General features: G+C 43.8%; 1 protein-coding gene across 6 annotated transcripts in view; it reads right to left on the bottom strand.

Moving 5' to 3' along the window:
- NFATC2 (nuclear factor of activated T cells 2) overlaps positions 1-18,181 on the bottom strand; it is a 99,044-nt gene that overhangs the window by 28,158 nt on the left and 52,705 nt on the right. For 5 of the 6 annotated variants that reach the window (XM_082773410.1, XM_082773411.1, XM_082773409.1 and 2 more), the window contains exons 7-9: positions 8,785-8,840; positions 7,611-7,737; positions 5,376-6,071 (exon numbers count right to left, since the gene is read on the bottom strand). In XM_082773410.1, the coding sequence (XP_082629536.1) occupies positions 5,376-6,071; positions 7,611-7,737; positions 8,785-8,840 (879 nt within the window). The remainder of the gene's footprint in view (positions 1-5,375; positions 6,072-7,610; positions 7,738-8,784; positions 8,841-18,181) is intronic. The other variant, XM_082773412.1, reaches the window with a different exon arrangement.

The following is an 18,181-nucleotide window of genomic DNA, read 5'->3' as shown; positions in this document are numbered from 1 at the left end:
GCACCAGGAAACAGGAACGTTTCCCCCTGCCCTGGATCGCTCTTCTCCTCCGTGCATTTGATGAGTGTAGATGCATGATGAAGACAAATATAAATCAAACTGAATCGTGTTCCCACAGCCACCATCTTCTGTGCTTCCTGGCCAGGAGATCAATACAGTGCTAAAATAGAAAGGCAGCTTCTCTGCAGCTGGCCGGATCCCTGCTCTCTCTTAGTTCTGCTCCGCTGCTCTATAATGCACGGAGGGTGTAAATTGCCTTCACCTTGCAGCTGAGGTTCCCCCAGCACAGGGAAATCCCCAGCTGGCACCAAGCTGAGGGGGCCGGTGGCTCTGTGCCACCCTTACCGTGCAGGGACTGCGGAGGGTGAGGATGCTGGTGCCATGCTGCCACCTGAGCTGAAACCCCAAAAGACTTCTGGCTTTGAGTTGGGGACAGTGCCCTGCAGACAGCGGCAGAGCATCCTCCTTCCCCCAGGCTGTGCTCACCCTCTCCTCTCACCCACACACGTGTCGGTGGATGCACGCTCCCGAGGCACCTGTGGGACTGGCGCAGATGCAGAGTGGGCAGCAAGAGACCAGCGCTGGCAGAAAGGAGGTCAGAGCCCAGCTGCTGCTGATGCAGGGCTGACACAGGAGCTTTGCTTCCCCAGGGGAGCTGGGGTTTCCTGGAGGTGCTGAGCCCTGGGCCTGACAGCTACGTGGTTACACAGAAAAAGCGGCTCAGAAAAGATTTTTCCTGTCCATGGAGGAAAGAAGAGATTTGCATTTGATTTCATGCCGCCGCAGGTTCAGACTGCGCATTTTCTTGCAGTTGAATGAAAGAAAGAACACAAAAAGAAAGAGGAGAGACCTGGCACATTCCGAGTAAGGGCAATGGTTCCTGTGGTGGCGAGCAGAACTCCCAAACTAACAGGCTGCTCATAGTGAAGGTGGTTGAAAGTGCCGGGTGATTTACAGGCACCACACTGCACACCCTACAAATTCATTTTCTGAAGAACTATCTGCCGCATCTGAAATTTTCTGTGAAATACATGAATTCACTCTAAAGCATCTCTGCTGATCGGCAGTCTGATTAACCACTACACACCATCTGCCTTGCTTCTCTCCTCCCCATTAAAGTTACTGGCGCACCAAAAATAATTTAGAGATCCTGTATCAAACAGACAGTTCTGGGTGTCAGATGTGGTTAGATAGCTATCATTTGAATAATGACAATCATTTTTCTTTGTAAAGTAAAAAGTGCGCAACATGACAGCTGAACCTAAAGGAAGGACTGAACCCGAGGCAGGCAAGTTGGTAACATGCAAGACAACAGCTACACGTCCGTTTGGTTGTATAGGGGAAGATCTAACCCTGTGCTTTACACCAAACCTCTACGAGGCACTTGCAGATCGTGTCGCACCAGAGAGCTTTGTCTGTGATGCATTTCCCCTCCTGTTGCTCTTGTCACACGATCTCTGTCTCTCTGTGTCCCAGATGGGGACTGCAGCACCCGGCGGCTGAGCGGCTGCCCCGGGCTGTGCAGCAACCCCCAGGCTCTGCAGCAGGGGCACAGGGCACGGCCACAGCCCCCAGCCCCCCTCACCCTTGCTCTCCACCCTGTCCCTACAGAAGTCAGCACCAATGGATTTGGGATGGTGTTGGAAATAATTATATTTTTTTTAACAGGACTTTTGCTTTAAATAGCTAAGCCAATTGTTCTGAACGTCCCGGAAGAAGGCAGCTCTACTCGGTAAGGTTTTGTGCTTGGTGGTGTAGCTTTTACCACTGTGGCTGGCTCTGGTTATGAACAATATGAAAATGAGGCCTCATCTGAAACATGCTGAGCACTCTCTTTTCCTGCAGTATTCACTTAATTTGAACTAACTAATCACTTCTTGCCAGCATTATCTGTTGTGTCCTGAAGGTTTTCCTGACCATGGCTCATCCTCTCTCCCAAAATATTCCCAACAGCAATGGGTCTCTGAGGCAGAAGTGAGTAACAACGGCTTCTCTGCCAATCTTTCATGAGTAGTCCTTTCCTCTGGGGATTTCTCTCTACCTTTTTTCATATCAGAAAGTTACAGATCTATTTATATTGTTTGTTTGTTTGTTTTTGACAGAGAGATAGTGTCCAGAGGAATATGTATATGGAGATACACATATGGGAGGCAACATCCAACCTACATCTGTCTCCCTGCTGGCTGCTTTTCCCAACACAGCCTCTAGGACTTGAGGCTCCAGCCTTCCTTCCAGCAGCCCCACACTTTGCCACTTGGCCTTGCAGGGGTAAAGTGAGAAATTGCAAGGGGGCTGCACAGGCTGGGCAGGGCACCTGCTGCCCTAAGGTAGCACAGGTAAGAGGAGAAAAGGACAAAGGTTTCCTTCAAACAAAGCACGTGACAGATCTCCACATCTGCAGTACGGCCAGAAACGTGTCACAGACACGCTGAAGTTGTCACTAAGGTACCCAGTACGGCTGGCACCAGGTGTGCAGCCGCTATGCACAGAGTTCCTTGCACACAGCACAGGCAAGCTGAGCAGACAGGCAAATGTTTGCCATCACCTGCCTTAAGGTCCTCGCTGTTTCGGCTGTGCTGCTGATGCTACTACAGTCACATGTTTGACAGTAATCCTCCTGTGGAGGTGGGACTGGCTGTTATCTTTACATGGCACGATGCACAGAGAGATTAGGCGTGCTAAGCCCCGATCTTATGTGCCCCGTGGAGCAGTGAAGACTGAGGAAAGAACAAACCATGGGCTCAGAAAGAAGGCCAAATTTCTTTTCTTTTCTTTTTTTTTTTCAGCAGTAGCAGAGAAGAAAATAGTGAAGGGTCCTGCCAGCAATGGCAGTTTGAAGAAGTAAATAGAAACAGTAATTGTGTTATCTATGAGGTGTTATTCTTGGTCACTTCCAGAAGAGCTCAAACAATGGGACACTGTACCCTCCGTGAGAGGGAACAGCTCCAGGAATGAGGAACTGAGGGAGCAGGGCTCGTCCCAGGTCATACAAGAAGTTCATGGCAGAGCTGAGAATAGAAGCAAAGCCCAGAACTGCAGGGCTGTGCGTTAACCACGAAGGCAGAGGACGAGAGCTGAGAAGAGGAGGTCAGAACTACAGAGAGGGTCGAAAGCTGGACTGTCAGCAGAAATATGGAGAAAGAAGAACAACGAGGAGGGAGGAGGAAGATGGGGGAAGGGAAGAGGAAAGAAGGGAAGCGAGACACACCAAAACAGCCATTGCCTCGGAGTCTGTACAGCAGTGGCACTGCAGCGCACTCATGCCAAGCCTAGCTGGGGAACCATCAGCTCAGCATCTATCCACGAAAAATCACAGCAAGGCCTTACAGCTCACTTTATCTTGGAATAGCTTTCTGGATAAAAGGGATTTGAGGGTAAAGCCTCCATAATCCTTTGGGTTTGGTTTCTTTTAATACTATAAAGCACAAAAATAAACTTTCTAGTTAGGAAAAATATGGCTTTTGTTATGTTCTGAGTCATTTTCCCCCAGCAGCAAACAGAGTGGCTTTTCAATTCAAGCCTTGAACATTTCAGAATCAAATGTTTTGCAAAGTCCTAAAGTAAATCACAGTTTTCCAAGTCAGACTTCTAACTAATGTATACTCACTGAGGTCAGTAAGGAGGCTGCATGCAACCAAACTCACCTTGCTCGACTTGAGTGGCAGAATTGATAAATTAATCTCTAGTCTGAGATCAGTTTGGAATGACCCAGTCAGCCAAGCAGAAGCCTGGAATTTCATTTCTAACTTGCTGCTATTCTGCCTAATGGCTCACAGGTCAAGCACATCCCCTGTGAGCCATGCTCTATTTACACGTTTCTGGCCTGATTCAAAACCCATTGAAATTAATTTTGCAGTCCATTTTGGGAGTTCATTTAAGTGGACTTTGGCTCTAGTCTGAAGTCTGCTAGCTTTAACTTCAAGTTTCATTCTTTTTATTTATTTTACAAGGTTTGTACTGAGTATTTGTAGAGATGTGGAAGAAGCTCTCAGTTTCTCATAGTAAAGGTACCTCAGAACAGAGTGTTCAGTTTTATCACCAGAAAGATTATCTTGCTTTCTTATCATGCCCCATTCCCTGAACAGGAAGTGGATTTTTCTTAGCTGTTTTCTTGCAGATCTAGCAAATCTCCTCCTAAATCAAATTTGCAGTTAAAGCCCAATTCAACACTCCTCTTCAGACAAGGATACTAGTAAAAACTCTCCAGATTTTACAGCCATGGCACTCAAAATGTGTCACCTGCATTTCAAACAGAGAGAAACGGCCTCAACTGCTCAACTAACAGGCTCTACTCTGCCCACAAAAGCAGCAATGAAGACTGGGAAGACTGTAGATGACACAACCACAGAGCACTCAGTACCTGAATCTAAGAAAACAAAACTTCCATGGGCACAATTTCACAACTCTAGGTAGGTAACTGCAGGAAAAATCCCAGGCCACTGGGTGCTTGCAAACCACATAACTGTGCACATTCATGGGATCAAATCATGCATGCAGTTACCTAGACTGTAAGGACAGGAGCAGTGAATATATGTGAGAATCAGATCTGTACACTATGAATAAGAGCACCATATATTTGCAGCAATACATCCAGCAACTGCACTCTGCTCCACTAAAATCAATGTAGGTTTTGCTGCTCGCCTTTATGATTGCAGCGGCCAGCTGCAAATACTAACTTTGCATTGATTTCCTCTTGCAAGGAACAGTGACACTACTTTAATGAAAGAACCAATCAACCAGTTTGCCAATAGCTGCCTACCTAAGAATAAGCAGGATATGTTCAAAGAAAGCTTTACTCTAACTTATATTCATTCCTACAGGCTAAATCTGCTGGGCTCACCACAAAGAAACAGCATTGTTTTACTTATCAATGTCCTACTGTTCATCTAGAACATCTGCAATAGTTTTGCCTGCAGCACTACCCCATTCATTACAGGCCTTGATAGACTCTTCAATGGGCTTTTTTTGGTACAAAATGTACAAAAGCGTTTTACAGAGTGGACTTTGCCCTGATATGAATAATAAAAAATAATTTAAAAGTGCATTTTGTTTCAGTTTCTCCATTTTTCAAACTAATGCTTGGCAAAGGGAAACAAAATGGCAACAGCTTGAAACCTGACAGCTCACTCCATGTCACAAAGCAAGACTGAAGGTTTCTGCAGAACACTCTGTTTTTTTGCTCATTTGCCAGAGTCCATTGCCATCTACCCAAAATGCAACTGATGAAAGACCAAAACTTACTTTTATGAGCAAACAGCAAATACACATCGAAAGAAGGCCACATTGTTTTTGTGACAAGGAACAGGTGGGATCTCTAAGTCACGAACTTTCCCCCTCCCTCCAATGAACCCATACAAGTGATGAGCAATGCTTACCGTCATCCAGGTACGCTTGGTCCAGGTTCTGTTCCTGTTTAATAGTGACTCCAGCTGGTAATACTTCTTTCTGGTCACTGACTGGTGGTCCATTTTTCGCTGCTCGTTGGCCTGAAGCTGTCTGCTGCTGGATCACGGTAGGATATGAACTCGGACTTAACCTTTGTGCTTGACTAACTTGGGGCTGGCTGGGTCTTGCAACATTGGACGTGAAATTTTCACAGCACATGATGTGCTGAAATTCCTGGTGACTTCCACACCTCAGCTGCTGGTTGGTTGGAGAATAGTGAATCACTGGAGAGGACTGCTGGTTGCCTGGAGAGTGGTGGAGCACTGCTGAAGTTTGGCCTGGGGAACCAGTGTGCACCAGCACCGACCTATGGGCATCTGAAATAGCAACCGGTGTAGCCATCAGACTGGATTGCTGGTAGCCCAGTTGGCTTGGGCTAAGGCTCTTGCTTCTTTGGTATATTACAGCAGCCGGATTCTGCTGATGGTATCGCGAATCAGGAGAAGAAAGGCCTGAGCGCAACTGCTGGCAGGGAGCCATAGTGGCCACAAGACAGGAAGGGGATTCGGTGACCATTGTGTGCTGTGAATAGTAGGGCTGTGTGACTGTTCCCAGACCACTGTGTACTGTATTGCAGATTAAGGCTGGATCATAGTCATCAATGGGCTCTGTTTTGATTGATGGTACTAGAACAAAGCATGCAAAGGACGTTATTTGTAACAGGCTGATGAGGAACAGAGAGGTTTTCCTTGGAGTAATAAGAAACTTAGGCCATTTACAAGATTTGCATGTGCGAGCTCATATCTCACAGGCATTGAGCTTAATAAATACGCAAACAAGGGAGGCTTTCTCTTGAAAGAGCTTTGTGCTAAGATATTCCTGAAAATCTTTAATCAACTATTTAACCACAAATTTCTGAAATTTGGAAAGTGCAATATTTTAGCTCATATATTAACTCATTGAAGGGCCATTCTGAAAAATATGCAAAAAAACAAGCCCATAAGTGTTTCTTGTAGTACTTGCATCTCAAAGCAAGACTGAGTAAATAGAAATCCTATGATGTAAAGAACTACTAATTTTTCTGTCAAACATTTAGCTAGTGACCAAACGCAGTATCTAATTATTTTAGGGCTTTCTTTTAGTTCCTTTGTTACATGTAACTTCCCCAGCAGAGAGCTGACGACCTCTTGGACACCATCGTTTAAAAGACCATGATTTAGTAGAAGTTGTATGAATCTCGGTGTGGAAAAATGATGGTCCTCTAAAGACAAATTCTGACATTTCTAATGCTTATTCTGTCAAATCTTCACTAAAATCTGATACAGAAATACCACGCAATGGAAACCATATAATGGTCATGCAACAGGGTTATTTTGGGGAAGTATAAGGTTTTCTACTCTGAAGTGGTCTCTTTCAGAGATTGTATTGAAATAGTATTGTACTCCTCAATACTGTTCTCCTATTCCACAGGAGAACAATTTAGCAACTATATGAAACCTTTGTATCAGTGATGTTCTAATACAGTTCTTAAATTTGGGGAGAGAACCAAAAATTTTTATAGGCTGGAGAAGACTGAAATAAGAACCAGAATGAATGTTTGCCTGTCCTTAGAAACGAGCCAAATTAAGACATCATTTTAAAGCTTGCAAAAAATCTGGTACTATTATTTTATGCTTTCTGGTTTCCACAAGCACAATACTCCAATTTTCTCACAATATTTTTATCCCAGCCAAAGCTGAGAAATTCTGGGAATCTCATTAGTAATCCTGTTGCGTTTATTGTGAGATTGCTCACCAGTTCCCAAGAGGAAGAACATCAGAAAAGCATTCATATTTTTCTCAACCAGCCTCATTCTGAAGAATATATATTGCTCTTCTTCCTCCTTACCAAGCCCTTGTTACATTTTCCCAGATCTGATGTTATCTTAGTGTCGTACACGTCAACTGTGTACTGCTCCCACTGAAGTTGCTGGCAAACTCCCATCAAGTGAATAAGGCAGAACCAGCTCATTGCCAAGATAACTGTCCCCTTAAATTTATGGGAAATTCCTGATCCTAAATCACATGCACCCTTTAAACCAAACAGTAGCTGAAGCTTAGTTGCACTCAACTGAATTAAAACAGTAAAATTTAGATTCTCAGGTAATGGCAACAAAACAACATAGCAGAAAATAAAATCTCGCTCTTGAGGACAAGGCAACCACTTGCTCTGTCCTTGGCAATTACCTGGGTGATAGGTAAAATGCTGGGGCTGGCTTCTTTTTCTTTTACCATTGATGACATAAAAATTCACCTTCACAGGTGTGCGAATGTGCTTGTTCCGGTACTCTGGTATTTCTACAAAAAGCATGCTCTGAAACAATGAAAGGTGACAGTGCAGAGTTAGTAACTGAGGCTGACAGCAGATTGTTGGGTGTGTCTCTTGCATTACGTGGTCAGAGATACAGGAAGAGAAACCTCCCTGTTCATCCCTACAAAGAAGGGTATGTGAGGAAGAAAGGAAAAAAGGGCAGATGGTGAAAAACTGCCAAGATTTTTGGTATTATGGTTTCTAAGTACTGCATCCTCTGTGGTGCTTGATGTTGTCCTGAACTTGGAGAGAGAAGTCTCAGCTACAAATAAAACACACAGAATGGTGGTAAATACAGCAGTGCTGTTAGCCATTCTGTGCTTGATAAACAAGTATTGTTGGCAAACTCCCATGAAGTGAATGAAGTGGGATCAGCCCACTGCCAAGATAACTGTCCCCTTAAATTTACGGGAAATGCAACAAAATATTTCCTTATGGCAAATGCAACAAATATTGCAGATTTCCCTCCATGTGTTAGAATAAATTAAATTATTCTATAGGCTTCTTATAGACAGCCGGATCCTGCTTCCAGAGAAATTAACAGCAAGTGTCTCATTCTCTTCCGCAAGGACAGGCATGGCCCATGGCAATGCAAGTGCTAGCTCCTAAACGCACTGAACAACTACAGTACGGTCCCATTAAGCAAAGGGAACAATGAGGCCTATTCCCTTGAAAGATCAATGTTAATTTTAAATACTATAGTGCAAATCCTGTCCTCCCCAGCACAGAGCACCCAAGACTTCCATACAGGCAAAAGGAAGTCAGTATAGCCAGCATCCTGCAGAGGACTCTTTCAAAACTGGGCTGATACAATAGAGTCTTCTCCATGAACACAAAATCTAGCAGTTATTCAATTTGCTGTGGGTTACTGCTAAATGAATAGTTTCTTTTTGCAACACATCTACTGCTGAAGCATTTGACATTTGGTCATCACAGCAGTCAGATAGCTGCTCTTTCTGCTTTTGAGACGCTCTTTGAAAACTATCCCTTGAATACAAGTTGCTGTCTGAGGAGCTCAACGAGAGGACATCCAATGTTTTGCATACTTACAGGCTGGCTCTTATCTTTATCCACTGTTGCCTCCATTTCCCAGATCTGCTGTCCATCTGGAAGAACATCACAGTATTAATGTAACTTTTTTTTTTTTAATCATAAAGCTTCACTTAAAAAGTAAAAAAATAAAAAAAAATCAAGGACAAATTAAAGACATCAGGTCAGCAAAACTCTCAAAATTTACTTAATTTCAAGAACCTTCCCAGTTATAACCAAAAGGAACAGCATTTAATTTAAACACCTCATTGAACACTTCTCTCGCCAGAAAAAGACTTACGTACATATTAAAATTAAATGTTTATGTAGAAATTAAGCAAACCGAGGAATGAAACGTTCTGCACAGGTGCACCATCTGCTTTTTGCCAGACTTGATTTCAGCCAAATTTACTTGACGGAGGGCACCAGAAGGTCAAATAACTCATTAATGGTCATAGTGGGTCAGGGGCTCAGCAAATGTTTTGCTGTTTCAGGCTAACGCAGCTCCCCACCGGTGTGGTAGGAGACAGGCTGGGTGGGGAGGCGAGGAAAGGACTAGATGGAAATCCAGCTCTGGCACTGGTTGCATGGAGACTGAAGCACGCAAACTGAGCCACTTCGGGGCTGACTCGTAGAGCCAGTGCACAGTGAAACTGGCAGATGCTCTGAATTCTCACCGGCGCTTAGGTTTTTCTAGAAGTAGTTCAACAGGGACAGATTCTTGCCGTAATTGGGAAACCAGATACGTAGGATGCTTGATTTCTGTTTGCATGCCTTCTCACTGTTGATACTCATTTCTCAGACGTGCAATATGAAACCTCAGCACACGATACCAAACAACACAACTCCTCTGATCAAGGAACAAGCCCAGCACCTCCACCAGTGGATCTGCACCTCTGTGCTGCCACCGCTGTTACAGAAAAGCCACCAGCAGCCCTGCCTGAAGTCCCTGCACAGGACCAAATATTCACCTGGCTTGGAGTAAAAGCACCTCACGATACGCACAACAGCCTCCAGCCCACAGGAAGTCTTCCTGCTCTTAATTACACTGTAGCTCGTACCCATTCTGAGTTACACAAAATGGTATTTATAAAGTAAAATAAAATATAATCCCCTTGTATGCAATGCCAAAGTAACCCAGTGCTGTAAGTACGTGAGCAGTCACAGGACATTTGTACCCAGACAGGGTGCTTCATCTGGCTACAAGGGTTTCTTAAATCTACTGTCGCTCACACTTCCCAGAACTATTTCTTAGCAATGCTTTCCTTATTGGTTTTTTAGATTTTAATCTCTACCCCTTTGATTTTAAATTCTGCTGAGTCTTTTAGCCAATCCATTTTCAGAAGAAAAATACCAATGGGGAAAAAAAAAAAAAACATCGCCTCGTACCTTTCTGAAAGTTTGATTTTAAAACAAACAGGGGACACGTAGCCAGGCTAAGTGACAGGCTCTGAAGTACCGCAGCCGCTGGGCTGGTGTTTGCGTTAAAGGGGGGGGAATCGCGGGGGTTCCTCTCCTGCTTCCCAGGTCTGGCAGCACAGGGTAAAGGCTCATAAAAACGCTTCTCAGAGGACTTTTTATTTTTCCCGATTCTTGGAAATTCTGCAAGAGCTGCTTTTGTCCTCTGTTATTTAAGCACTTCTGCTTCTGGCGAAAAGGGAAATGAAAGAGTATTTTTAAATGCATTTTGCATTTTTTCTGTTGCTTTCTCTTTGTTCTCTGCTCCGCAGACAATGAGCTGACAGATGTGCTTGGCTCTCGGGACAGCATCTCCCAGAGAAGGACTCAAGCTGCTGCTCTGCACCACAGACACTCCATCCCTTCGTCCCCGGGTCCCAGCGTGCCCAGTGAACCTGGCAGGACCGTGCCTCCCCTGGTGCCCCATCCCCAAGAAACCACTGCTACATTCTGGCCCCCAAACACTCAGAAGGAGGAGGAGGTTTTCCCTGGATCAGTTGCCCACAGTGTGCCCCCTCCTCCCTCCCTCCAGTCCTCCCCAGTCCCTTCTTGCTTGCACGCACATACAAAACAGCACTGCTGCAGCATGACGTCCAAACACCTTGCTCCGGTGCCGCCACAGCATTTTGGTGCACAGAGAAAACGCAAAATAACTCTGACTTTTCTCTCTTTTCAGTGTCTCAAGTCCCTCCCCTGTGAGTCAGTCGCCTTCTCCACGCTAGCATGTGGATCGGTGACGGCAGGCGGGGAGGCACGGCCAGAGCGAGCGGTGTAATTAGAGCCAGCAAGCCTCTCGCCTGGTTTGCTGTTTAGCCCTAACATCCCAGAGGACCGCTGTGCAAATGAATGGAAAGTATTCCATTATTTAATAATAAGCATTTGCTTCGGCCACTGCTCTGGACTGTTCCAGGTTAAATCCATGCCCCTCTTAATGCAGCTAATGCTTCACCCGTGGCTGGATTGGTAAACACTTCGGGAGAGTGAGCGGCTGTGGGTTTGATCCTGCAGATACTAAATGCACCGCCTGATGACAGGACAGTTAATATTTAATGGGGGATTCCCCTTCGAGATGATTTTTGTGAAAAGAAACCATCACAATAGGTGTTAAGGAACCTCCTTACATTCCCCAAAACAACCCCAAAAGAGAAATTTTTATAGTCCTTTGAGGAAGAGGTGGGAAAAGAAAACCAGAAAACATGACAAAATAAGAGCTCTAATAGAGACGTGCATCAGGAGCAGTCTAAGCAATGCAATATGAAGATGTCCTGACAGCAAGGCCAGCCACGTGGGAATACTTGACAGTGTTTTTCCTCCAGGCAGAATGTTTTCATCTTTGTTCCTGTACTGCTAAATTCAAACAGGCTGTGCAGATGCAGCAGCACTAACTTCACATAGAAGGTAGAAATCAAAAGGATTTCCAAAATGCAAAAAATAAAGGAGAAATAGGCCTCAAAGTCATCTGCCGTACTCATGAGGCCTGTGAAGCATATGCAACCACAATCACAGTTGATTTGGTTTAGTAACTGAGCCACTGAAATTGCACTAAAAGCTAATGAAGCCAACCATAAAAATCAAATGATGTTTAGGCTGAGTCCAAAGTCTAGGGGGATTAAGAATGAGAATAAGCCCAACCGAACAAGAAATAAATGCATTTGGGGTTATCATCCTAATGATGATGGATGCTGCTGTCTGGATATATTCATGCTTGCAGCGGGCTAAACAGGTTCCTAACAAATCTGTCAGCAGCATCGGCCCTGTTCTTTAAGCTCCGAAGCCCTGTTGCATATAAGCACTCCGCAGCTTACTTGCTGACCTTTATGCTTAACCATCATGATGTGGCTCCACCTGTCTCACTGCTTCACTTTTATAGTTATGAATGTACAAACTTCAGTTCGAGGTAATCAGTATTTGCTTTTCCTTTAATCCCTCTGGGCAGGCATGTTACAGTGAGCTTTTGGCAGAAGGATACGGGAAGCTGTGAATAAAATGAAAAATACAGGCACGTGCAGAAATACCTCTCTGCTTTAACCTATCCTTCCATAATCAAGAGTAAATCTTTAGATTACTCCCACTCAGACAGTTAACAGACAGCAAGAAGAGTAAATTAAGAAGAATCCTAAAGTCCACCTGTAGGACAATTAAAGGAAATTTTGAACAGAGAAAACTTGCACCAAACTGTCAGCACATTTATAATTTTTTAAACGTGCATAAATAAGAGTCTTTTTGAGGGAGCGGAAAAGTAAAGTGAATGTTTCAAGGAAGTCATCAGCAAAAATGTGATTTTTACTGTAAGGATGTGCTAAAAACCACACTGCTGATACGATGGTGGAGCACGGACCTGGTACAAAAACAGCGTCACGACGTGCGTGCTCAGGAGCAGGCCCTTTCCTCCAGCACCAGGGTTGTGACCCAGGTGGTGCCTAAATGCCGCATGTGCATTTTGTTCTGAGCAGGAGGCTGGGCTCAACAACCTCCAGAGGTCCATTCTGGCTTTAATTATCCCATAATTCTGTCATGCCACATACGGGATAAATGACTGGTCCTCTCCCTGCTTGCAGACAGAGAAGATTAATCCCCAGCTTTACTGGTAACTTAATATAAAGTCTACAAGTACAGATAATTGCTTATTGTGTATAATTAAACCTGCACTAACAGTGGAGAAGTAAGGAAACTACAAAAGCGCAACAGCATCATTTTTGCTGAAGTATTTTAAAGATGCAGAGAGCGTGTGCTGGGCTGTCCTGGGAGGGATACGCGCCAGCCAGAGCACTGCAAGGATGCCCTGGTATGTGCAGGGATCACGTGGGAGCTCTGTGCCAGGTCCACGTGTGTGGTGTGCCTCAAATTCCACCTCCCCAACGGGGAATTCAATCCATGTCTCTGAAAAGAGCGGTAGTTCCACTCAAGATGATAAAATATTTTTGGACGTGGACCCTGAGGTCTTACCAGCCACGGCTGCCTCACGCAATATTTTTACTGTTGTGGTTCCCTGCTCGTTTAATGGTTTGTCTTAGTTGGCAAGTCTTTAACACCACAGGTCAGTTAAATGTTCAGGAAATAGAGATTTTTGTGCTGCTTCAGGGCTATGAGACTTAGCATTAAACCCCGATGAGAGATCTGATTGTGTCAGCACTCTTTGGAGGAATGAATGAGTTGTTGGAAGAAAGTAATTCTACCCTCTCTAGCTCAAACCATGATCATACCAAAAGTCTTGCTTCAAACTTTGGGGAAAATCAAAACGTCAGTCTGCATTAGGAACATTTTGGGTGATTCTCTGCAGCCCCATATAGGGCTTTTTTTAATTAGCCAATTAAAGGTTTTCTGAACCAGTTACAGCCTTTACACATTATTCATGATCCCTTACTCATGACTCTGGGGTCAGTAACTAGCAGAGAAACAAACTTACTGCTTTATTTGAACAAGCATGACTGATGGGCTGAGAAGTTCAGGAAATTTTCTTTGCAGCTCTCTCCAACTGAAGACTAAGTGCACTATTGTGCCGGTTCTGTATGTGATTCTGTGCCTGCATGTGATTTTATGCTTGAAAATGTACATTGCTTTTTCAGTCAAGCATTACACAAATTACTTAATGAACAACCTGTTACCTTTTTCCCAGGCAGCAAACCATGCGAGCTCCCCAAAGAAATGGAGCCTGGTAGCCAGTGGGGCAGCTGCCCTCACATCACATTTCTGCAGAGTTCCCTTTGGGCTTGCAATGAATTGTCCCTATTCACTGTGATTTTTGGAAAGTCCTCCAAAAACACACAGCAATTATCTCCATGAGGTTTTATCGGTACATGACAGGCATCTCTGGAAAACAGGCAAGTCTTTTTAAGCCACTGCAAGAACAAAGCTAATAACAACGAATGCCTTCCAGAAAAACAGACACTACCTCTGGGATGTGGAAGCCTTATAGGCAGGGGAAAATGCACACAAAATCTCTTGCTCTTTTGGGGGATGAATTCTGGTTTCAGCTGGGAAGTTATTCTGCTTCACATCAGTGCAACGTTGCTCAGCATTACACCTGAGCTGAGCAGTTGCTGCCTTTGAAGCTTTTACTTCAGACTAGTTTTCAAACTTTAGAGCAAACACAGCAAGAATGAATTTACAACTCGCAAAAGAAGAGCTATTGACTTTTTCACTGACTGATTTCTGTGGATTTCTTTTTCTTGCTGAAGCAAGACTGCCCACTGCAGTTAGCGAAGCTCTGTTTATGGTGAGCTGAGGCCAGTGCCTTCATTTTACTGAGGACGTGAGTTTGAGTCACCAAGGCCAAAGATACAAGTCAAGGTCTGGGAGGTAAAAGGCCAATGGATTAGTCATCCGCCATCCAGCCCAGCCCCAAATCTGACATTTTGCACAGTGAGAACAAGTCTAGAGAAGAGTTCTCCCCAGCTATTGTTGAGGAATTCAATCCACACTAAAATAAAACATAAATACAGTAGTTGAGCAGTGAAGCAGCAGAGGCAGTCTGTCATCCCAGAGCTCTTCCAAATAATTCCTTATGCCAATTCATCAAAATAGATTTGTTGTTTTTTTAAGATTATACGTGTGTGTTTGTGTGTGTCTGTGTATAAATTATTAAACAAAAGCTCGTCTCAAAATAAAACCACTGGGAACCTCCATGTAATAAAATGAGTCACACCAGGATGTGATGACTAAGTGGGAGAATAGGGAATTCCACTCCCCGTGCCAGCTTTTTACATGATCAATTTTCTGTCAACAGGTGATGGGAGCTTGTCTCTCTGCCTTTTGTTTATTCCCAGAATTATTATTATTATTTAATATTCTCTTTAAACAATTAAGATTCAAAGCTGAATAATCAGGACCAGGCACACTTCCACCAGGCGCCCCCATAGTAAACAGTGAGCCAGGGAATCCAGGCCAGTAGTGGCTGCCTGTGTTAATAAGGATTTACCAGCTGTAAAATTCCAAAATCTTGTGTCATACGGGGAAACCTTCCAAAACACTGGATTCCACCCTGTCTCGCTGAGTCTCTAACAGCTATGGCAACTCCGTTTCTGCAGCCACACACTTTTGCATTTTTGTGTGCGTGATCCTTAGATTTTTTCCTGTTTTGCAGTGTTTTTCTGAGATCCCCAGCTTAATGCCTAACAATTGTCCTGAGGGATTACAGGAACACCTGGGGCAGGCAGCACATTCCAGCCACGGGGTAAACCTGTGGGCAGAAAGATCTGCAGGGCTTTCATCAGCAACATCAAGAAAAAGCAGAAGGTGTCACATTTACCCTGAAACCCTTTCATCTACATAGCAAAAACGGGAAAACTCAGATCTGCCTGATTTTATACACTTGTCACTCTTCAGAATGATGGGATTTTCTGTATGCCTTCCTCTTTTGCTTAGAAAGAGCAAACAGAGCAGAAACCCAAAGAAAACAAAACCCTCCTGACCCTCGCCAGTTCTGACATCTTTTTGCATCAACAACTACCAAGCAGGTCCTCTGCTCTGCCTTGCAGCCACTTCAATGTGCTGCACTGCAAGGCATAATAAGGATGGGAGATTAACCTGTAAAGTGATCACCTTTAGCTAATGTAAAAATCAGATGTGCCTCTCAACACAGAGATCAATAATGTCTTCTACTGGTTTGTCCCATCCATTGCTCTGTCAGTTTGGAGTGGATCCAGCACCCACCTTTAACTGCTAGACTCCAGCCACAAACTGAGCAGAGCAGAGAAAGCGGTGGTGTGTGTGTGCTGTCCGAACTACCAAGGAAAGAGCAAGATAGCAAATATAGTTTGTATGCTGTCTACAGAACTTCACGTTGCAGACGAATGGAATCATTTCAGATTGCAGTGCCACTCTCACTTTTGCTAACTCTGTAGCTACTCCCAGAGACTTGCGCTTTCTTCCTCAGGCTTTTCCATAAAAAACAAACAAACAAGAAAACCACAGTAGTTTGTTTCTTTGCTTTTTCCCCGGATGCTGGGCTTTTGTCTCAGGTTAAGATACCTTAAAAACCTACACTGTAAGGGATGTTCATCAGTCTGTGTGACTGAGTTAGGATCCAGGTTCTCAGATGTGTCCTGTTCCCCTCAATTCTCCACAACTTAAATCTTCTGTTTCAGTTCATTAGTTTAGAAATTCTGTGAGAGAACTGGAGCTTGGAGCTTACATGAAAGATTTATGGTTATTTGCTGGATTCAGACAGAAAACATCTCTGTTGGATGGGTATGAGGAAAAAATGAAAGTTTTAAAATGTTTTAGGTTTCTCTTTTATCTTTAATTTGTCTGAGTAAATTGCATCATTAATTTTGCATCATTAAGTTCAAAGAGATAATTGTTGAAAACAGTTTGCTATTTTTTGCATTCCCCAGGACATTTTTTTGATCATTCACAAAATTGTCAGACTATTAACTGGCATCTAGTTCCCTGTTTGGGCATGGTGAGAAATTTCAGACTTGACATAACAGAATAGGGGAACATTACTTTTGCCAGTCTTACAGTTTCCTTTCACATCTCCCACAAAAGATTCTAATCTTCAACCCTGGTTCCTCACTATTACCAAAACCAACACACAAGCCACCTTCTTTTCACACTATATGTGTCATAATGCCTTCCCATCACAGTTTTCTACAGCGAACTGTCTTGTCCAGAAGACTGCCTCATACTCCAAGTCATTTGACTAACTTCAAGCAGATACATATCAACTTACACAATTACTAGTATGGGCTGTAAAAGGCATCTACTGCATAGATAAGAACATGCAGTAGGGGCTTCACTCATAATAAAATGTCAGCCAGTATGTGCCTTGGGACTCCTGGGTCTGGAGCAGCACTGACTGTGGACTCAGATCGATAGCATAATTGGGTCCAACTTCTTGTGCTTTATAAACAAGAATTTTTCTAGAGAGTGTAAATCTCAAATTCTGCTAGCTTGCAATGCAAAAGGAATACTGAAAAGTGCAAGTCTGAGAGCAAAATCCCTACAAAACAATCCCTGCTTGTTTGCTTTTAAAATTGAAAGGAATATATTTCAAATAAATGATTTGCCCAGAGATAAAATAAAGCACATCTGCAATGAGAGATGTACAGAAGTGCTGGAAATCAGAGAGACAATGTAAAGTACAGATATCATTAGCACGGTTATTGTCATTATTGTTATTTCAGGGATAGGCAAGCCATGGCAAAAACATAGGTGCTTCTGCGCACACGACCCACTGCAGTTAGTATAGGTGGATGTGCAATGAGAGCCCACCTCCATTTTGCACACTGTGCAGACGAAAGTTTCAGCTTGCCATGGACACCAATTTCCAGTGCAGTTGGGCGTGCACACTGAACACAGCAGTCCTGATCCTGCCCTGCAGTGAGGTCTCCTGAAACTGGCAGATGTTCAAGTATGCTCACCTGCTCTACCTATTAGCATCCTAAGAAACCACCATCATAAAAACATCCCTGAGGTGACAGACAGACACATAAAGGAACGCAAGGAACAAAGAAACTAGAACTCCATTGCTTGAATCTAGAGGCTGGAAGGATTTATTTTAGTTAAATGGACTTTGAGTGGCCATGCTTCAGCGCCCTTGACAGCTGCATCAGTTCAAAGGGTGCAGAGAGCACCACCTCCTCTCTTTACGCTGTGTAGCTGAATTGAAAGATTTATGGTGGATCTACTCCAAAGATGTACGCTTTCTGTTTGGGTTGTTCCTCCACCACCCACATTGTCCTAGCGATGATTCATGATGTCCATGTGGCCACCATAAGAGTTTGGCAGGGGAAAGCACAGTCCATTTGCACTTTTCTCCTGGACCAACGCAAAACTTCTCTATCACTCACAGCTCAGCAGCAGTAACCAGTACACAAATGGGAATAAACAGAATGCAACCAACTGCATCTGATTTACAAATTATTACGTGATAATTAAAACAAATAAGAAGGGGGATTCCAAACCTTTTTTTTTTTTTCCTTTTTACTGCATTGTAAGATACAGGCCCTAACTAACA

Source organism: Aythya marila, assembly GCF_965140915.1.
Source record: "Aythya marila genome assembly, chromosome: 16".
NCBI lineage: Eukaryota > Metazoa > Chordata > Aves > Anseriformes > Anatidae > Aythya > Aythya marila.
Note: the sequence above shows the minus strand (reverse complement) of the source record. Positions and strands in the feature narration are given on the sequence as shown.